At 42.7% G+C, this 19,304-nt stretch overlaps 1 protein-coding gene across 2 annotated transcripts; it reads right to left on the reverse strand.

Annotated features, from left to right (window-relative positions):
* Nucleotides 1–232: 232 nt before the first annotated feature.
* LOC142703606 (uncharacterized) lies at nucleotides 233–18,417 on the reverse strand. 2 transcript variants are annotated; one of them, XM_075848245.1, is made up of 7 exons: nucleotides 18,016–18,417; nucleotides 17,485–17,866; nucleotides 16,854–17,018; nucleotides 16,646–16,769; nucleotides 14,807–14,904; nucleotides 11,202–11,313; nucleotides 233–625 (listed from the first exon to the last, which is right to left on the reverse strand). In XM_075848245.1, the coding sequence occupies exons 2-7, from the start codon at nucleotides 17,674–17,676 to the stop codon at nucleotides 561–563; spliced, it is 756 nt and encodes a 251-aa protein (XP_075704360.1). In that variant the 5' UTR covers nucleotides 17,677–17,866; nucleotides 18,016–18,417; the 3' UTR covers nucleotides 233–560. The 2 variants fall into 2 exon arrangements, with proteins under 2 accessions (XP_075704360.1, XP_075704361.1); XM_075848246.1 differs by having other exon boundaries at nucleotides 17,485–18,417.
* Between the last annotated feature and the right edge of the window lie 887 nt (nucleotides 18,418–19,304).

Genomic DNA, 19,304 nt, shown 5'->3' on the forward strand with positions numbered 1-19,304 from the left:
CTACACCTCTAGTCTTAAGGGGTGTAGTTTTTAAAATGGGGTCACTTCTCGGGGGTTTCAACTGTACTGGTGCCTCAGGGGCTTCTGCATACATGACTTAGCACCAGAAAAGCTTCAGTAGGCCAAATGGTGGTCCTTTCCTTCTGATGCCTCACATGGGCCCAAACGTCAGTTTATCACCACAAATTGGGCATTGCCGCACTCAGGACAAATTGGGCAACAAAATGGGGTATTTTATTTCTTGTGAAAATAAGACATTTTCACCCAAAACTACATATTATTGGAAAAAATTAATTTTGTTTGAATTCCCAGTCCAATTCAAATAAGTTCTGTGAAAAAACTATGGGGTCAAAATGGTCACAACACCCATAAATGAATTCCTTGAGGGGTGTAGTTTCCAAAATGGGGTCACTTCTGGTGGGTTTCCATTGCTTTGATACCTCTGGGGCTCTGCAAATGCGACATGGCACCCGAAAACCAATCCAGCAAAATCTGCACTCCAAAGAACACACAGCACTCCTTCCCTTCTGAGGCCACCCATGGGCCCAAACGGCAGTTTATCACCACAAATGGGGTATTGCTGCATTCAGGACAAATTGGGCAACAAAATGGGGTATTTTGTTCCCTGTGAAAATAAGAAATTTTTATCAAAAATGACATCTTATTGGAAAAAATTTCATTTTTTTTAATTTCACAGCCCAATTCAAATATGTGCTGTGTAAAAACTGTGGGGTCAAAATGGTAACAACAACCATAAATTAATTCCTTGAGGGGTGTAGTTTCCGAAATGGGGTCACTTTTTGGGGATTCCTACTGTTTTGGCACCTCAACACCTCTTCAAACCTGGCATGCTGCCTAAAATATATTCTAATAAAAAAGAGGCCTCAAAATGCACTAGGTGCTTCTTTGCTTCTGGGGCTTGTGTTTTAGTCCACGAGCGCAGTAGGGCCACATGTGGGACATTTCTAAAAACTGCAGAATCTGGTCAATACATATTTAGTAGTGTTTCTCTGGTAAAACCTTCTTTGTTACAGAAAAAAATTGAATAAAATTGAAATTCAGCTGAAAAAATTAAATTTGCAAATTTCATTTCCACTTTGCTTTAATTCCTGTGAAATGCCTGAAGGGTTAAAAAACTTCTAAATGCTGATTTGAATACTTTGAAGGGTCTAGTTTTTAAAATGGGGTGTTTTATGGGGGTTTCTAATACATAGGCCCCTCAAATCCACTTCAGCACTGAACTGGTACCTTCAAAAAAAGGCTTTTGAAATTTTCTTAAGAATATGAGAAATTGCTGTTTATGTTCTAAGCCTTGTAACGTCCAAGAAAAATAACAGAATGTTCAAAAAACGATGCCAATCTAAAGTAGACATATGGGAAATGTGAGCTAGTAACTATTTTGGGTGGTATAACCGTCTGTTTTACAAGCAGATGCATTTAAATTCTGAAAAATGCTATTTCTTGTAAATTTTCTCAAAATTTTGCAATTTTTCACAAATGAAGACTGAATATATCGTCCAAATTTTACCACGAACATAAAGCCCAAAGTGTCACGAGAAAACAATCTCAGAATCGCTTGGGTAGGTTTAAGCATTCCCACGTTATTACCACATAAAGTGAAATATGTCAGATTTGAAAAATCTAGGCTGCGTCCTTAAGTTGTCACGGAAAATTTTATTTTTTATATAATATTGCTTTTAGTAGGTCATTAAAATAAATTGTATTTATTTGTGTTGTACTTTTTATTTTTTCTTTCTTTTTCTTCTCTATGGGGGCTACCATTTTTTTTTTCATCTCTGTATGTGTTGATTAACGACACATACAGAGATGGAATACGGCAGCTACAATGCATAGGAGTCAATGAACGGCTCCCGTCCATTGTATCTGCTCTCTGGCTCTGTACTGCGCAGACGCAGGTCAGAGTCACACAGCAGAGCAGCTGTTTGCAGGGAGAGAGCAGGCACCATCATGAAGACCAGCTGCACTGCATGTAAGATGTGTGTGTCTGTCCCACTCTCTATCTCACAGACCCCCGCTCTCGTGACCCCCCCCCACACCCGACGGCCCCCCCTGTAGTCGTGCAGGAGACTCTGTATAAAGGACACATGATGTAACTGTCCTGGGAATGCTGGGTGATAATATGCCCGGTGTTAGTGTGGTCACCCAGCTTTCCCAGACCCCTGTCACATTCCCAAACAGTCTCAGCACAACTAGAGAGATTTACCGTTCAGGGGTCTGGGAAAGCTGGGTGACGACAATTACCCCTCCTACTGGAGTATGTTTGGGGATGTGACTAATGAACCTCTCACACTCCAGTAGGAGGGGTAATGGTGGTCACCCAGCTTTCCCAGAAGCAGATATAACCAGGAAAGGGCTGGATTGATGGGCTGAGGGTTCACAGGGTTTTTGGTGATCCCCCTCTGTCATGTGATCGGACCTAGGTTACCGGTTCATCAGACGGGGTTCACGTGACTATAAATCTGTCCATAACAAGAGACAGTGCACTCAGGACAAGCCCTGCCCTCATGCCGTAGTTGTGGTTCTGTCTGCAGTGATGGCGGTGGGTGGCTCTGACACCCTCCTCCCCCGTCGGGTCATCTCAGGACAGAAGGGGTGTCCGGATTGGAGACACAGCGCCGCACCTGTCCTCAGGTTGTGTCTGGTATTGCAGTTCACCTCCATTGAAGTGAATAGGACAGAGCTGTAATACCACACCCGACCTGAGGACAGGTGCGGCGCCATGTTTTACTGGACGATCCCTTTAACACTTTTCTCGTGCCTGCAGAGCTGTGTGTGGGGCAGAGCGGAGTGTTAACGCGCGCCGCTGATACTTCATAGCCGCTTATCAGCTCTTTTGAAGAATCAGCGGCAAGCACCCCCCCCCCCCCACACACACACACAAACACAAACACGCAAAATCAAGTGTAATCAAGAGGTTTTTGATGTGGTTTTTATAGCAAAAAAGGGAAAGGGAGACCCCGCTGGCTGGCAGGCACAACACTGTAACAAAGTGAAACTAATCTGCGGTTAGGCAAAATAGAGAAGGGTTGCCCTTGTTTCCAGCCAGATACAGGAGTATTCAATAAGATAAAATATAACTTTTATTGGGTATGATTAAATAAGTAAATGATCAAAGACAAAACGACACTCGTTTAAAAACGAGCCAATGCTCACTGGCAGTAGAAGATCTGCGTGCTGAGATGCAAACAGTCAGTCCAGTGTAATGGGTCAGTGTTTAGACAGCGTCTGCAGTAGGCTGAAATTGCAAAACAAGATCATAGCAGCGGCTGACAGTCAGTGAGACATTGCGTATAAAACATAGCGAGAAGCCCCCCCGACATGTTTCGCTACGAACGTAGCGTCCTCAGGGGTTCATATGGGGCTACTGACGGCGTATTGTGGATCCACACCCTTTTAAAGCCTCGGTCCGCCATGACAGTGGGCGTCGGTCCGCAGGGACCCAATGAAAAGAGGCTAAACAGACCGGCCGTCAATAGTGAGACGAGCGGGTCGTAAGGCCAATCAGAATGGCCAATGGACTGCACCAATCAGAAATCCAGGAGGGCGCGCCTGCGCACAAAAAGTCGGCGCACATCCTTAAAGGGTGGGAAGACCTTCTAACCGATAATTCTCTACGCATGCTTCACTACCCCTTGGACTTTGAAAAAAGTGCCTTTGATCAAATTAACCTCCAGTTGCAAAAGGAAATTGAGGATATTAAAATCTTCAGTACCACATCCGAATATAACAACTGTGAAATCAAACTACAAAGAAATATCGAAAGCCTGCAAAGAGAAATGAAGGAACGCAACACCGTAAATATATACGAGACCGCAAAGACTTTGAAACGGGACAAGCGTATTCATTCCGTAAACACACACACCCTGTTATCCATCGTGAAATTAGATCTACTGACTACTCTGAATCTGATATCTCCGGTACAGATGACCCTAGGCCATCCCTTGAGGATAAGAGACTGGGGACAAAGCGAAAAACCAATAACAGGAGATATAATCCTCCAAAAAGAACCTTTTTACCTCTTAAAGTAAATAAACAAATATGCCCTATACAACCTGGCCAAGAAAATCCATCCAGGGTACCCATGTCGGCTCCCTCTTCTTCCTCCTCCTATGCTTTACCCACTATGTTCACGACCAATACGGTTACCACCCCCTTCACAGCGGGGAAGAACACTGGACCATTGGGAGCAAGCATTACAGTGTCAAGTGGCACTGGGAAGAGTCCATCTACTCTAAATACTCCGTTTCCTTTTTTAGGACCACCCAATTTGGGTTGGAATCAGGTGAGTTGAGGGACTTGAAGTCAGGGGACCTGATGACTAAAAATGACAGAATGCAGATATATAATTTATCTTCTTTCCAACAACTGAACCCACATCAGATGGCGCTTCTACAGAAAGGCCTTTCATACCCTCCCACCCCTGGCTATGACGAATTCACTTGGACCAAAGATCTACATTTATTTGCACGGAAGTTAGCTCTACTTAAACATTTTAAAGTTAACCCTTCTCCGAACACTCCAAATACTCCCAATGAATTGAGGACTCTTACTGACCTCGAAGCACTTCTTAATGAAAATGAATTTGGAGCTACTATGGCCACGGGTCCTTTCTCGTCTTTGCGACCAGAGTCACACATGACACCACCGTTCTCCCAATATGGCCACATCGACATATTTGTCAAGATGGTCAGTGCAGATCTACGAGGGTTAAAATACGCTAAATCCAAAGTCTTTGGTAACCTCAGTCATATGGAGCAGGTTGCATTGGATGAACTCTCTAAGAATGAATCCATCATTGTTAAGCCATCTGACAAGGGGGGTAACACTGTCGTTATGGATAGGGATGATTACACATCTATGGTCCACAGACTTTTAGATCATGTGTCCACTTATACCATTCTTGCAAAAAATCCTACCGAACAGTTCACTAGTGAATTACATTCCTTACTTTCGGAGGCAAAATCACAGTTTCTCATCACACAGGATGAGTTTAAAAGAATGTTTAATCCTAATCCAACCCTTTCAACATTCTACGCCTTGCCTAAGGTTCATAAAACATCTCGTCCAATACCAGGCAGACCTATGGTGTCGGGGAACGATAACCTCACGCAAGGGATTAGTTATAAGTAGATGAGATGCTCTCATCCTTTGTCACAGCCTTGCCCCCCTATCTTAGAGATACTAAGGACACTGTCACCAGGATCCAGGGGATTTCTGTTACAGCCACCACCTTAATAGCCAGCATTGATGTTGAATCTCTATACACTAACATTAGACACGATCTTGGTTTAACTGCTGTTCAATATTTTTTGAGCACGAAGGGCACTCAGTTCCAAGCACACAATGGATTCATTATTTGACTACTTAAAATTATTTTATCCCACAATAATTTTATGTTCGATGGCGAATTTTACCATCAAATAAAAGGCAGTGCCACGGGCACAGTTTGTGCACCCACATATGCTAATCTTTTTTTACGGTGGTGGGAAGATAGTTTTGTTTTCACGGATGATTTATGTTTTTTTACCTGTCACATTTTATTCTGGGGTCGATACATTGATGATATTCTTATTTTTTGGGATGGGGACAAATCACTTTTCTTGGACTTTATGGAGATTCTCAACATCAATGACATAGGCATGAAATTCACTTACGAAATACACGAGAAAGAAATTAATTTCCTGGATCTCAAAATCTCGCTGGACCCTGGTGGCAGTGTGCACACCGACATCTATCAGAAGACTACTGCTACCAACAATTTCCTACATTGGGAAAGTTTCCACCCTCCGGCCCTGAAAAAGGGTATTCCCATAGGACAGTATCTCAGAGCGAAAAGAAACTGCTCCGATGAGAAGTCCTTCCAATCTGAATGTGACAAACTTTATGACAAATTTTGCGCACGTGGGTACCCTAAAAAGTTCCTACATAGAGCTTATGCCAGAGCTAGAGCCATCACTAGAGGGGAGTTACTTTATGGAAGAGGGAAGATAAATGCTCCATTATCACCCCAAATTAGATGCATAGGCAATTTTGATATATGCTCTCCTCAGATTTTCTAAATACTGCAAAAACATTGGCCTATTCTTCAAGCTGAGACAACCTAAACAAAACCTCACACCAAAAAATGGTGTATGCTGGGGTCCCTTATTGCAAGTAGACAACCTAGAAGCGAACCATGAAGGGACATAGCCCTTAAAGAAATAGTATACTGAATGATATACAAAAGTACAAAAAATCTTTATTAAATATAATCACCAATAACATATAATGGAATAAAAGATGGGATACATCATACACGGAGATATATACAGCAGGGTCAGATGGCATAGACCATAGACAAACAGAGTCAACCATACAAGGATGACCAAACCACGCTCAGATAGTTCATATGACAGAATTATAAACCCATGGGTATAAGGTAATAAGGCCCACACGTAGTATAGAGCTACCAGCTGATTATGACAATATGCAGAGATAGACAATAAGGTCTATCATTGCCTACAAAATATATAGCAATACATGAAAAGTGAAGCTAGAAGCATCCAAAGACAACATATAGGCTCAAATGGCCAGAAAGATATAACTCTGACGAAGCCGGTCTACAGGGCGAAACGCGCGTCGAGGCGTTCATTCATCCATCCACTTTTTTGATCTCCTGCACTCCTTATCATGTCCCAGGGTATGTGCTAGCTTTTTCAGCCTCTACATGATTGTACTATTGCGTCCAGCTATTGTCAGTTATATCTTTCTGGCCGTTTTAGCCTATATGTTGTCTAACACAGGGCTGTGTTGGGTGAATAAATTCACATTTTTTGCTGAGTGCTGCTTCTAGTCTCTTTTCTTGGATATATGTATGAGGAGTACGTCACTCCTTAATTTTTGAAGCTAGCACCAACCGTTTATTGGCTATCTACACAGTGCCGCTCCTATACCCTGTTCTATAGTGTATATATATATATATATATATATATATATATATATATATATATATATATATAGGTGTAACCTGTCAGTGTAATCCTGCCTGTAATGATAATGAGATGGTACATTATGAATGGTGGATTCTGTATTAGCTATATATAAACGTTACCTGTCAGTGTAATCCTGCCTGTGATGATAATGAGAGGTGTGATGAGAAGTGATCTATACAGAACAGGAAGGGTCAGTCCATTATGAATGGTGGATTCTGTATTATCTATATATAGATGTTACCTGTCAGTGTAATCCTGCCTGTGATGATAATGAGATGAGTGCTGAGAAATGATCTCTACAGAACAGGAAGGGTCAGTCTATTATGAATGGTGGATTCTTTGTTATCAACATATATAGATGTTACCTGTCAGTGTAATCCTGCCTGTGATGATAATGAGAGGTGTGATGAGAAGTGATCTATACAGAACAGGAAGGGTCAGTCCATTATGAATGGTGGATTCTGTATTATCTATATATAGATGTTACCTGTCAGTGTAATCCTGCCTGTGATGATAATGAGATGACTGCTGAGAACTGTAAGGAGCAGTCTACTATGAGACTCATTGGCCAGAGGGCAAACTGCAAGATTAGATAAAGACAAAAAAATAATATAAAAAAAACGCACCAAAAAATCATAAAAAATATGTTTAAACGAAAATTGATTTAAACAATAGATCATTTTCTGATGACACATTCTCTGTAAGTGGTTGAACTGAGCTTTCCTAGATCTCGGCCTAGAGTGCAGCTGTTAATCGCAGCCGCTGCCCCCCAAAATCTGATGCTAAGCCTAGTGCATGACCGGATTCATAGAACACCTTGTAGAGAACTTCTATGTGCAGTCACAGCTCCCTCAGGTCCTGCACTATGTATAACACATTGTCTGACGTGTTACTGTAATGTAGAACTAAGGAGGAACCCCACCTTAAAGAGAACAGAAAGGAGAAGACCTTTTCTCTCCTCAGTAGATGTTGACTCGCTCATTGCTGTGACGCTATCTAATCATAGTGGACAGCCTCACAGCGATGCAAAAGACCTGCAGGAAATTTCACAAAATCAGCAGGTTTTCTGCATCGCTGTGAAGCGGTCCGCTCTGATTGGACAGTGTCACAACAAAAAGTGAGGCAACGCCTACTGAGGAGAGATGGTGTCTCCTCTTTGTACCTTTAATTACAACACGCATATGTTAGGTGCAAAACGGAGTAAGGGCTGTAGTGGAACAACATGGAGGGGGGCAAAAAAGAAAAAGACAGCGTTGGAATCTGGAGGACGCCAAGTATAAGGGGAGGAATGTGGTTAAAAAAACAACAACAAATAACACAGCAGGTCCTGCTTAACCCCTTTAGGACACAGCCTGTTTTGGCCTTGTGGACACAGATGATTTTTTCAAATCTGACATGTGTCAATTTATGTGGTAATAACTCCGGAACGCTTTTACCTATCCAAGCGATTCTGAGATTGTTTTCTCGTGACATATTATACTTTATGTTAGTGAAAAAATTTGGTCGATAAATTCAATATTTATTTGTGAAAAACTTCAAATTTTAGCAAAAATTTGCAAAAATTTGCATTTTTCTAAATTTAAATGTATTTGCTTGTGAAACAGATAGTAATACCACATAAAATAGTTACTAGTTAACATCCCCCATATGTCTACTTTGTGTTTGCATCATTTTTTTTCACGTCCTTTTATTTTTCTAGGACGTTACAAGGCTTAGAACTTTAGCAGCAATTTCTCATATTTTTAATAAAATTTCAAAAGGCTATTTTTTCAGGGACCAGTTCAGTTCTGAAGTGGCTTTGAGGGCCTTATATATTAGAAAGTCCCCATAAATCACCCCATTTTGAAAACTGTACCCCTCAAGGTATTCAAAACCACATTCATAAAATATTTTAACCCTTTAGGCGTTTCACAGGAATTAAGGCAAAGTAGAGGTGAAATTTACGAATTTCATTTTTTTTGCCGAAATTCATTTGTAATAAAAAAAAATCTGTAACACAGAAGGTATTACCAGAGAAACGCAACTCAATATTTATTGCCCAGATTCTGCAGATTTTAGAAATATCCAACATGTGGCCCTAGTGCGGTAATGGACTGAAATACCGGCCTCAGAAGCAAAGGAGCACCTAGAGGATTTTGGGGCCTCCTTTTTTTAGGAATATATTTTAGGCACCATGTCAGGTTTGAGGAGGTCTTGTAGTACCTAAACAGTCGAAACCCCCCCAAAGTGACCCCATTTTGGAAACTACACCCCTCAAGGCATTTTTCTAGGGGTATAGTTAGCATATTGACCCCACAGTTTTTTTGCAGAATTTAGTGGAATTAGTCTGTGAAGATGAAAATCACCTATTTTTCTGTGGAAACATAGAATTTTTTCATTTTTACAAGGAATAAAGGAGAAAAAGCACCCCAAAATTTGTAAAGCAATTTCTCCCGATTACGGCAATACCCCATATGTGGTCGTAAACTGATGTTTGGACCCACAGCAGGGCTCAGAAGGGAGGGAGCGCCTTTTGGATTTTGGAGCGCAGATTTTGCTGGATTGGTTTTCAGTGCCATGTCGGGTTTGCAACGCCCCGGAGGGACCAAAACAGTGGAAACCCCCAAAAGTGACCCCATTTTGGAATCTACACCCCTCAAGGAATTTTTCTAGCTGTATAGTGAGCATTTTGGCCCCTCAGGATCTTTTGTAGAGCTAAGGTGACCAAAAAACAGCGATTTTGGCGCTTTAAATTCTTTATTTCTTACAGCGTTCACCGTGCGCAATAAATTACGTTTTAATTTATTCTGCCGGTCGGTACGATTATGGCGATACCATATGTGTATAGATTTTTTTAAGTTTTGCAGCGTTTGCACAATAAAATTACGTTTCTATAAAATAATTTATTTTCTGGGACACGCTATTTTGAGCCGTAACGTTTTTATTTTTTCGTCAAAAAAGCTGTGGGAGGTCTTGTTTTTTGCGGGACGGGTTGTAGTTTTTATTGGTACCATTTTGGGGTAAATGCGACTTTTTGATCACTTTTTATTCTCTATCTTGGGAGGGGTGGTGAGCAAAAAATAGCGACGCTGACAGTTTTCCGTTTATTTTGTTTGCGGCGTTCACCGTGCGGAAAAATTAACATTATAGTTTCATAGATTGGGTCGTTACGAATGCGGCGATACCAAATATGTGTACTTTTTTTTAACGTTTTCATTTTTTCCCTATAATAAATGACTTATTATAGGAAAACAAAACCTTTTATTTTTACACTTTTATAAAACATTTTTATAAACTTTTTTTTACTTTTTACACTTTATATTTTTGTTTATTAACTTTTCTTTTACTTTTTACACTTTCTTTTTTTGACCTGCAGCTCTGATCGCTGCTAGAATACATTACACTACCTAGGTAGTGTAACGTATTCCAACTGTCAGTGTGACGTCACAGTCACTCTGACAGTTGGTCTACGAGGATCAGCAGAGGCTGATCCTCATAGGCTGACATACATGGCAGACCTGGGGGCCGTTGTCTGGCCCCCGGGTGCCATCACAAGCATCAGAAGCCCCCACGATTGCATGGGGGCTGCTGATGCGCTACAAACCCGCTACATGCGGAGATCGCAATCGAGCCCCGCATGTAACGGGTTAATTGCCGAAATCAGCGGCGATGAGCCGCTGATCGGCAACACTGGAGAGTGTCAGCTGTCGGGGACAGCTGATCTCCAAGTTCCCGATGCACACTGTCGCCGACAGTGTGCATCGGGAACGACACAGTGACTTTCTGTCACTCTGACAGGAAGCCTATCAGGACCAGCCGAAGGTTGGTCCTGATGGGCTTCCATCCATGGCAGACCCGGAAGCCATTGTTTGGCTTCCGTTTGCCATACTAACTATCGGCAGACCCCGCGATTTCGGACGGGGGTCTGCCGATATGTTAGAAACCCCTAAAATTCGGCGATTGCACCCGATCGCCGAATTTAAGGGGTTAATGCGCCGAAATCAGCGGCAAAGGACCGCTGGCCGGCAAGAGGGGAGTGTCAGCTGTCGGCGACAGCTGACCTCCCGATTCCCGGTGCACACTGTCGCCGACAGTGTGCACCGGGATTAACTCAGTAACTGTACGTCCTCGTGCGGGAAGTAACTTCCCGCAACGACGTACAGTTACGTCCTGGTGCGGATAGGGGTTAATAAACCACGGAGTTCACTTTCTAAATTCATTATTACTGACCTCTGGTAACACCTCCTGGAATTTCCTCCTCCGGTTCACTCTTACACGGTTGATCGACCCTCACTCGCTCTTCTTCTTCATCCTCTGTTTTAATAATAGTCAGATCTTCCCCCTGATTTCACATATGTAACAATTCAGTACAATACAGCAGAGAGTGCGAAGAATCTAACAGATCAACATAAGAAACCACCAAAATCTATGTCCCCATCTATGACCGTTAGGGATGCACGATGCCTCGAAACTTCCATACTGTTTAGATACCGTTATGTCATGTATTTCGATACTTAGCTCTGCGGCCGCACAGCTCAGTATAGTAACACATGAATGTATGAGAGCGGGGCTGCGGCTGTGTGATAGTCATTGCCCGGCTCCTGAGTCATGACGAGTGCGCGGGGTCAGGATGATGCGTTGCGGCCAGCGCTGCACTAATGATTGCCGGCACTGAAGACAGAACATGGCGGGCGCGCTGCAAAACACCCCCATGTTCTGTCTTCAGTGCCTGCACCGCCGCTTATTATAGTTCAGCGCCGGCCGCATCACCTCATGCTGACCGCGCTCTCACTTATGTCAGGAGCGGGGCAATGGTTGTATTACGCATCAGCAGCCCCGCTCTATAACGGCGGAGATCAGAGAAACCTCTCATCTCCGCCGCTATTCCCCTGAATGCTGCGATCACAGCGGACTGCAGCATTCAGGAGAAAGGGAGATGCCCCTTGGATCGCATCGCAGGAATCCCTGTGACGCGATTGAGGGACATACCATATATGGGCAGACAGCCCAGGGTCCATTGAAGGACCCCAGGGCTGTCCTACCATATTTCCTGTTGTTAGGGCATATTGAGGTATGTCCTAACAGCTGCCTGTGTACTATCAGTGCACAGGCTAATATACTGGTATGTAGATATATGCCTGTGTACTATCAGTATATAGATATCTGCCTGTGTACTATCAGTATATAGATATATGCCTGTGTACTATCAGTATATAGATATATGCCTGTGTACTATCAGTTTATAGATATATGCCTGTGTACTATCAGTATATAGATATAAGCCTGTGTATTATCAGTGTATAGATATATGCCTGTGTACTATCAGTATATAGATATATGCCTGTGTACTATCAGTATATAGATATATGCCTGTGTACTATCAGTATATAGATATATGCCTGTGTACTATCAGTATATAGATATATGCCTGTGTACTATCAGTATATAGATATATGCCTGTGTATTATCAGTGTATAGATATATGCCAGTGTACTATCAGTATATAGATATATGCCTGTGTACTATCAGTATATAGATATAGGCCTGTGTACTATCAGTATATAGATATATGCCTGTGTATTATCAGTGTATAGATATACGCCTGTGTGCTATCAGTATATAGATATAGGCCTGTGTACTATCAGTGTATAGATATATGCCTGTGTGCTATCAGTGTATAGATATATGCCTGTGTACTATCAGTATATAGATATATGCCTGTGTACTATCAGTATATAGATATATGCCTGTGTATTATCAGTGTATAGATATATGCCTGTGTACTATCAGTATATAGATATATGCCTGTGTACTATCAGTATATAGATATATGCCTGTGTACTATCAGTATATAGATATATGCCTGTGTATTATCAGTGTATAGATATATGCCTGTGTACTATCAGTATATAGATATATGCCTGTGTGCTATCAGTATATAGATATATGCCTGTGTGCTATCAGTATATAGATATAGGCCTGTGTGCTATCAGTGTATAGATATATGCCTGTGTGCTATCAGTGTATAGATATATGCCTGTGTACTGTCAGTATATAGATATATGCCTGTGTACTATCAGTATATAGATATATGCCTGTGTACTATCAGTATATAGATATATGCCTGTGTACTATCAGTATATAGATATATGCCTGTGTACTATCAGTATATAGATATAGGCCTGTGTACTATCAGTGTATAGATATATGCCTGTGTGCTATCAGTGTATAGATATATGCCTGTGTGCTGTCAGTATATAGATATATGCCTGTGTACTATCAGTATATAGATATATGCCTGTGTACTATCAGTATATAGATATATGCCTGTGTACTATCAGTATATAGATATATGCCTGTGTACTATCAGTATATAGATATATTCCTGTGTACTATCAGTATATAGATATATGCCTGTGTACTATCAGTATATAGATATATGCCTGTGTACTATCAGTATATAGATGTATGCCTGTGTGCTATCAGTATATAGATATATGCCTGTGTACTATCAGTATATAGATATATGGCTGTGTGCTATCAGTATATAGATATATGCCTGTGTACTATCAGTATATAGATATATGCCTGTGTACTATCAGTGTATAGATATATGCCTGTGTACTATCAGTATATAGATATATGCCTGTGTGCTATCAGTATATATATATATGCCTGTGTACTATCAGTATATAGATATATGCCTGTGTGCTATCAGTATATAGATATATGCCTGTGTGCTATCAGTATATAGATTTATGCCTGTGTGCTATCAGTATATAGATATATGCCTGTGTGCTATCAGTATATAGATATATGCCTGTGTACTATCAGTGTATAGATATATGCCTGTGTACTATCAGTATATAGATATATGCCTGTGTACTATCAGTATATAGATATATGTCTGTGTACTATCAGTATATAGATATATGCCTGTGTACTATCAGTGTATAGATATATGCCTGTGTACTATCAGTATATAGATATATGGCTGTGTACTATCAGTGTATAGATATATGCCTGTGTATTATCAGTGTATAGATATATGCCTGTGTGCTATCAGTATATAGATATATGCCTGTGTACTATCAGTATATAGATATATGCCAGTGTACTATCAGTATATAGATATATGCCTGTGTGCTATCAGTATATAGATATATGCCTGTGTACTATCAGTATATAGATATATGCCAGTGTACTATCAGTATATAGATATATGCCTGTGTACTATCAGTATATAGATATATGCCTGTGTGCTATCAGTATATAGATATATGCCTGTGTACTATCAGTATATAGATATATGCCTGTGTGCTATCAGTATATAGATATATGCCTGTGTACTATCAGTATATAGATATATGCCAGTGTACTATCAGTATATAGATATATGCCTGTGTACTATCAGTATATAGATATATGCCTGTGTACTATCAGTATATATTTCTGTCACTTATTATTGTGGGGCACGAGGCGTGATGATGAATTTAACCTCCATGTACCTCAGTAATAGTAATTAACCCCATCATGTACCTCACACATTAACCCATTATGACTGAGAAACATGATGGGGTTAATTACTATTAATGAGGTACATGGAGGTTACATTCATCATCACGCCTCGCGCCTCACATCAGAAAACGGAAGAACTTTTTTATTATTTTTTTATTACTATTGGTAAAGTATCGTTTTGATATCGAAATCGCAATACTACACGAAGTATCGGTATCGGAGTCCAAATTCTGGTATCGTGACATCCCTAATGACCGCAGGACCGAAAAGCTCCGCACCCCCTATATAGATCTGGTATACGGCTCAGCTTCATCTACCTGATGATTCTCTGGGACATTGGGATTTTCCTCTGGACAGTCCTGGGAATACAGAGGACTGGGACATCTCTCTGGCGGATTTCTCCTACTGGATCCATCTGTAGGAAACACACAGGGACTGAATACATGACTACTGTATATCTGTCTATAGATCAGACACTTCTCTCTACACTTCTATGTGTACTGATCAGAGCCGGAATTACAATGTTGAGGTCCTCACTACCGGTGTCGAGGTCCCTGCACCTTGTAAGCCACAGGCCTAAAGTAGACTGTGCCCTACCAGAGCGAACGGCGGGGCGTAACTGGCTCCCTGCTCCACCATAGTATTTACCTGTATCTGCCTTCTGTGGACGCGGATACACATGAACGTGGCGGGACACAGGACGCCTCTATTTAGTTACCTGCAACCAAAAATGGTCTGGGTGTCACTTGCTTATTAGCCTCTTAAAGGCTGTGTACACCTCTGTAGGCAATATTTTCTATACATATTAATTAACCCCTTCACGACATGGCTATATACTTTCCAACTCCTGATGCCCTGGGCAGGTGTCACATAAATAAATATTGGCAGAATGGAACAGGGTTGTACTTTCCTGTCCGCCGGCTCTCCCCACAAGTGCCGGCACATCTCCCCCTTAGTTTAATCAAACTTATGCCAAACCCCTGCAGATAGCACCTCATCCCCTGTAGATAGCGCCACTGAAGCTCCCTCTAGGAGCGGAATCATTTGCCAGAGCGTTGCCGTCAACTTGGCTGGAAATTGTGCTTCTAGAGGGAGCCCCTGACGTCTCTGTCCATATATGGACAGTGATGTCAGGGACTCCTCTGGGAGTGGAATCCATGGCCTATTTTTGACCTGTTTAAGAGAACCATTTCTCAAATCTGACGTGTCACTTTAAGGGTATGTGCACACGGGGCTGATAAGATGCAGATTTTCTGCAAAGTATTTAATTGCGAGAAAATCTGCAGCGTATTACAGTAGTAGCAATGAGGATGAGATTTTAACAAATCTCATCTACACGTCGCGCCAAAAATGAGTTTTGGACGTTCCGCCGTGTTTACGCCATGTGGAGACGTATCATAAGTGGGAATAAGATTTTACTTATCCAAGACATTGTGAGATTGTTTTTTCAGAACACGTTGTACTTTATATTCGTGGTAAATTTAGCTCCATACATTCTGTGTTACAGTTACTAAGGATGAAAAAAGACACAAGTCCATCAAGACCAACCTATAATCCGACCGTGTTGATCCAGAGGAAGATAAACCCCCATGAGGTGGATGACAATTGTCTAATTAGGGGAAAACTCCTCCCCGGCTCCAAATCTGGAAATCACAATAAATCCCTGGATCAGCGTCCCATCTCCAGAATCTAGTGCCCAGAACTTGTAATATTAAAGAGAACCTCCGATTATACGGACATTATATAGGAAACTATTATACTGCCGGAGTGTGCCGATAATCGTCTTTCTACATGACTTGTATTACCAGGTTTACTTCTGACTACAGCACGACTGCCCATAGTCCTCGCTGCCGGCTGCCCATAACTCTGCATTAGGAGACAGCGCGTCCTGCCCGTCTTCATGGCTCCTGTATCCAGAACGGCCGCCAGCGCTGTACAATGTAATGTGACCTGTAATGCAGAGTTATGAGCAGCCGGCAGCACGAAACACAGGGATCTAATGTGATGTAAAAGGAGCCGAAATTGTGGAGCTCCTACATTACATGTCATTGTACACACGTGTATATGTGCTGCACATGACGGTATTAAGGCCTCAACATGACCGCCAGTCCAGCCTGTGCCCCCAGTAATGCCAATATAGATCTGTCTCTTCTCACCTTGTGATGTGCGCGGCCGGTAGTCCTCCATCATGACCTCCTCGTACAGATCCTTGTGTCCTTCTAGATACTCCCACTCCTCCATGGAGAGATAGACAGTGACATCCTGACTCCTTATAGGAACCTGACACACACAATGATACAGTCATTACCCAGACACCTCCAGTGCTGTTACTGTAGAATTTCCCAGCATTCCCAGCAGTGTCACCTCTCCAGTCAGCAGCTCAGTCATCTTGTAGATCAGTTCTAAGATCTTCTCATGTATCCCGGAGTGAGGGGGAGGCTCTGTGATGGGACTACTGCTCCATCCTCCTGACTCATGGATGATGGGAGTCGTACAGTCACCCGATGTCTTCTTCACTATTGTGTACTCCTGTGTATGGAGAGAGACACTTAGAGAACTGAACACAGTTTTCCCCCCTCAGTAGAAAGAGGGAGATTGTGACCCCGCTGTATAGACCTCTAGTGACCCCACATCTGTAATACTGGAGACCTCACCTACAAAAAGACATTGAGAAAATAGAACGAGGCCAAAACTAAAAAGGAAATAATATTGGGGGGACTAGATGGACCATGTGCTGTCCTCCTGCCGTCATCTTCTATGTTTCTATATAGATGTCATCCTGATCCTCCTGGTTCCTGGTCATTCTCATTGCTCTACAACATTACTATTGCAGCATTGGTGACATGACACATAACTGACCATATTGGTGGCTGATCTTCAGCTTCTTGACGTCACTTGGAAGATCTGGACGTTGTTATACAGGACACTGGATTCTTCCTATTATGTATTGTCCCTTCCCTATGTGGGACTTGTTCTATAATGTAGAAAAGTTTACCTCTCCGCTCAACAGGTAGATGATCTCCAAGGTGAAGTCTAATATTCTTCTGCTCATCTCATTCCTGTCCTTGTCCATTCTTGGTGGGTCATTCAGAAGGAACGTTGTGGAGGAGAAGATGAGAAAACTGGAGGAACTGGAGGATCTAGTACTGCAGATGTCTTTATGAAGAAAGGAGAAGATGGAAATCATACAGGGGACATCATGTGTGACATACAGAACCTCACTTATTGATCATTGAGAGAAACATCTTCTCAGAGCCGTCACCACATGGAATAAAGGGGTATTCCCAACACGGACATTTCTCCCCAGGAGATGCCAGGAATGTCTGATAGATGCGGCTCCACCTCTGGGTGGCCTTGTTAGGCGGTTCCCGTAACTCCTATAGAAAAGAATGTAGAGACACAATCTGCTCAGGTCCTCCTGCTATATAATCTGCTGCCAACAGATCAGACGGGTGGTCAATGTGACAGATGCCCTTTATGAATGAATACACCCCTAATATAAGTTTTTACAGATATTAGAAGTTACCTCAGAGATCCTGGATCTTCAGAGACATCTAAAATTCTTAATTATTATAGTATTCCCCTTTTCCTTGTAGATTATTTTACCGGATAGTAACTTTATTCACATCTGAAAGACAGATACTAACCATGGTTAATGGGAACCGGCGGTCACGTGTGAATGTGCAGAAGGTCCCGCCAGTCCTGCGAGCATGTGCGGAAGGTCCCGCCAGTCCTGCGAGCATGTGCGGAAGGTCCCGCCAGACCAGTGTGGAGGAGCGGAAGGTCCCGCCAGACCAGTGGGCAGGCGCGGAAGGTCCCGCCAGACCAGCGGGCAGGCGCGGAAGGTCCCGCCAGACCAGCGGGCAGGCGCGGAAGGTCCCGCCAGACCAGTGCGCAGGCGCGGAAGGTCCCGCCAGACCAGTGCGCAGGCGCAGAAGGTCCCGCCAGACCAGTGTGCAGGCGCGGAAGGTCCCGCCAGACCAGTGTGCAGGCGCGGAAGGTCCCGCCAGACCAGTGTGCAGGCGCGGAAGTTGCCGCCAGTCCAGTGCGCAGGAGCAGAAGATCCCGCCAGACCAGTGTGCATGCGCAGAACGTCCCACCAATACAGTGTGTATGTCCTGGTAGTTTAGTGTGAGGAAGCAGCATGTATTGTGCTGGGTGTGCAGGATCTCTGCATCATCTTATCACTTAGCAGTCACATCTTACACACAGACTTCTGTAAAGCGTGACCTGTCCTCCATCGTCTACATTACTTGGTGCTTTTCCTTTTAAACCTGTTCCCCCACTTCTTCATTATTCTGTGCTCCTTCTAGACCTGTCCTCTGCTTCTACATTACTCTGTGCTCCTCCTTCTAGACCTGTCCTCTGTTTCTACATTACTCTGTGCTCCTCCTTCTAGACCTGTCCTCTGCTTCTACATTACTCTGTGCTCCTCCTTCTAGACCTGTCCTCTGCTTCTACATTACTCTGTGCTCCTCTTTCTAGACCTGTCCTCTGCTTCTACATTACTCTGTGCTCCTCCTTCTAGACCTGTCCTCTGCTTCTACATTACTCTGTGCTCCTCCTTCTAGACCTGTCCTCTGCTTCTACATTACTCTGTGCTCCTCCTTCTAGACCTGTCCTCTGCTTCTACATTACTCTGTGCTCCTCCTTCTAGACCTGTCCTCTGCTTCTACATTGCTCTGTGCTCCTCCTTCTAGACCTGTCCTCTGCTTCTACATTACTCTGTGCTCCTTCTTCTAGACCTGTCCTCTGCTTCTACATTACTCTGTGCTCCTCCTTCTTCTAGACCTGTCCTCTGCTTCTACATTACTC

This window comes from Rhinoderma darwinii, unplaced genomic scaffold (assembly GCF_050947455.1).
Source record: "Rhinoderma darwinii isolate aRhiDar2 unplaced genomic scaffold, aRhiDar2.hap1 Scaffold_2865, whole genome shotgun sequence".
Lineage (NCBI taxonomy): Eukaryota > Metazoa > Chordata > Amphibia > Anura > Rhinodermatidae > Rhinoderma > Rhinoderma darwinii.

Coding starts and splice junctions, on each gene's coding strand:
- LOC142703606 (XM_075848245.1), bottom strand. CDS start 17,676: ATGATTTCCATCTTCTCCTTTCTTCATAAAGACATCTGCAGTACTAGA. Junction 17,019..17,484: donor TCTACCTGTTGAGCGGAGAG/GTAAACTTTTCT, acceptor CTCCATACACAG/GAGTACACAATAGTGAAGAA. Junction 11,314..14,806: donor ATGTCCCAGAGAATCATCAG/GTAGATGAAGCT, acceptor ATGTGAAATCAG/GGGGAAGATCTGACTATTAT.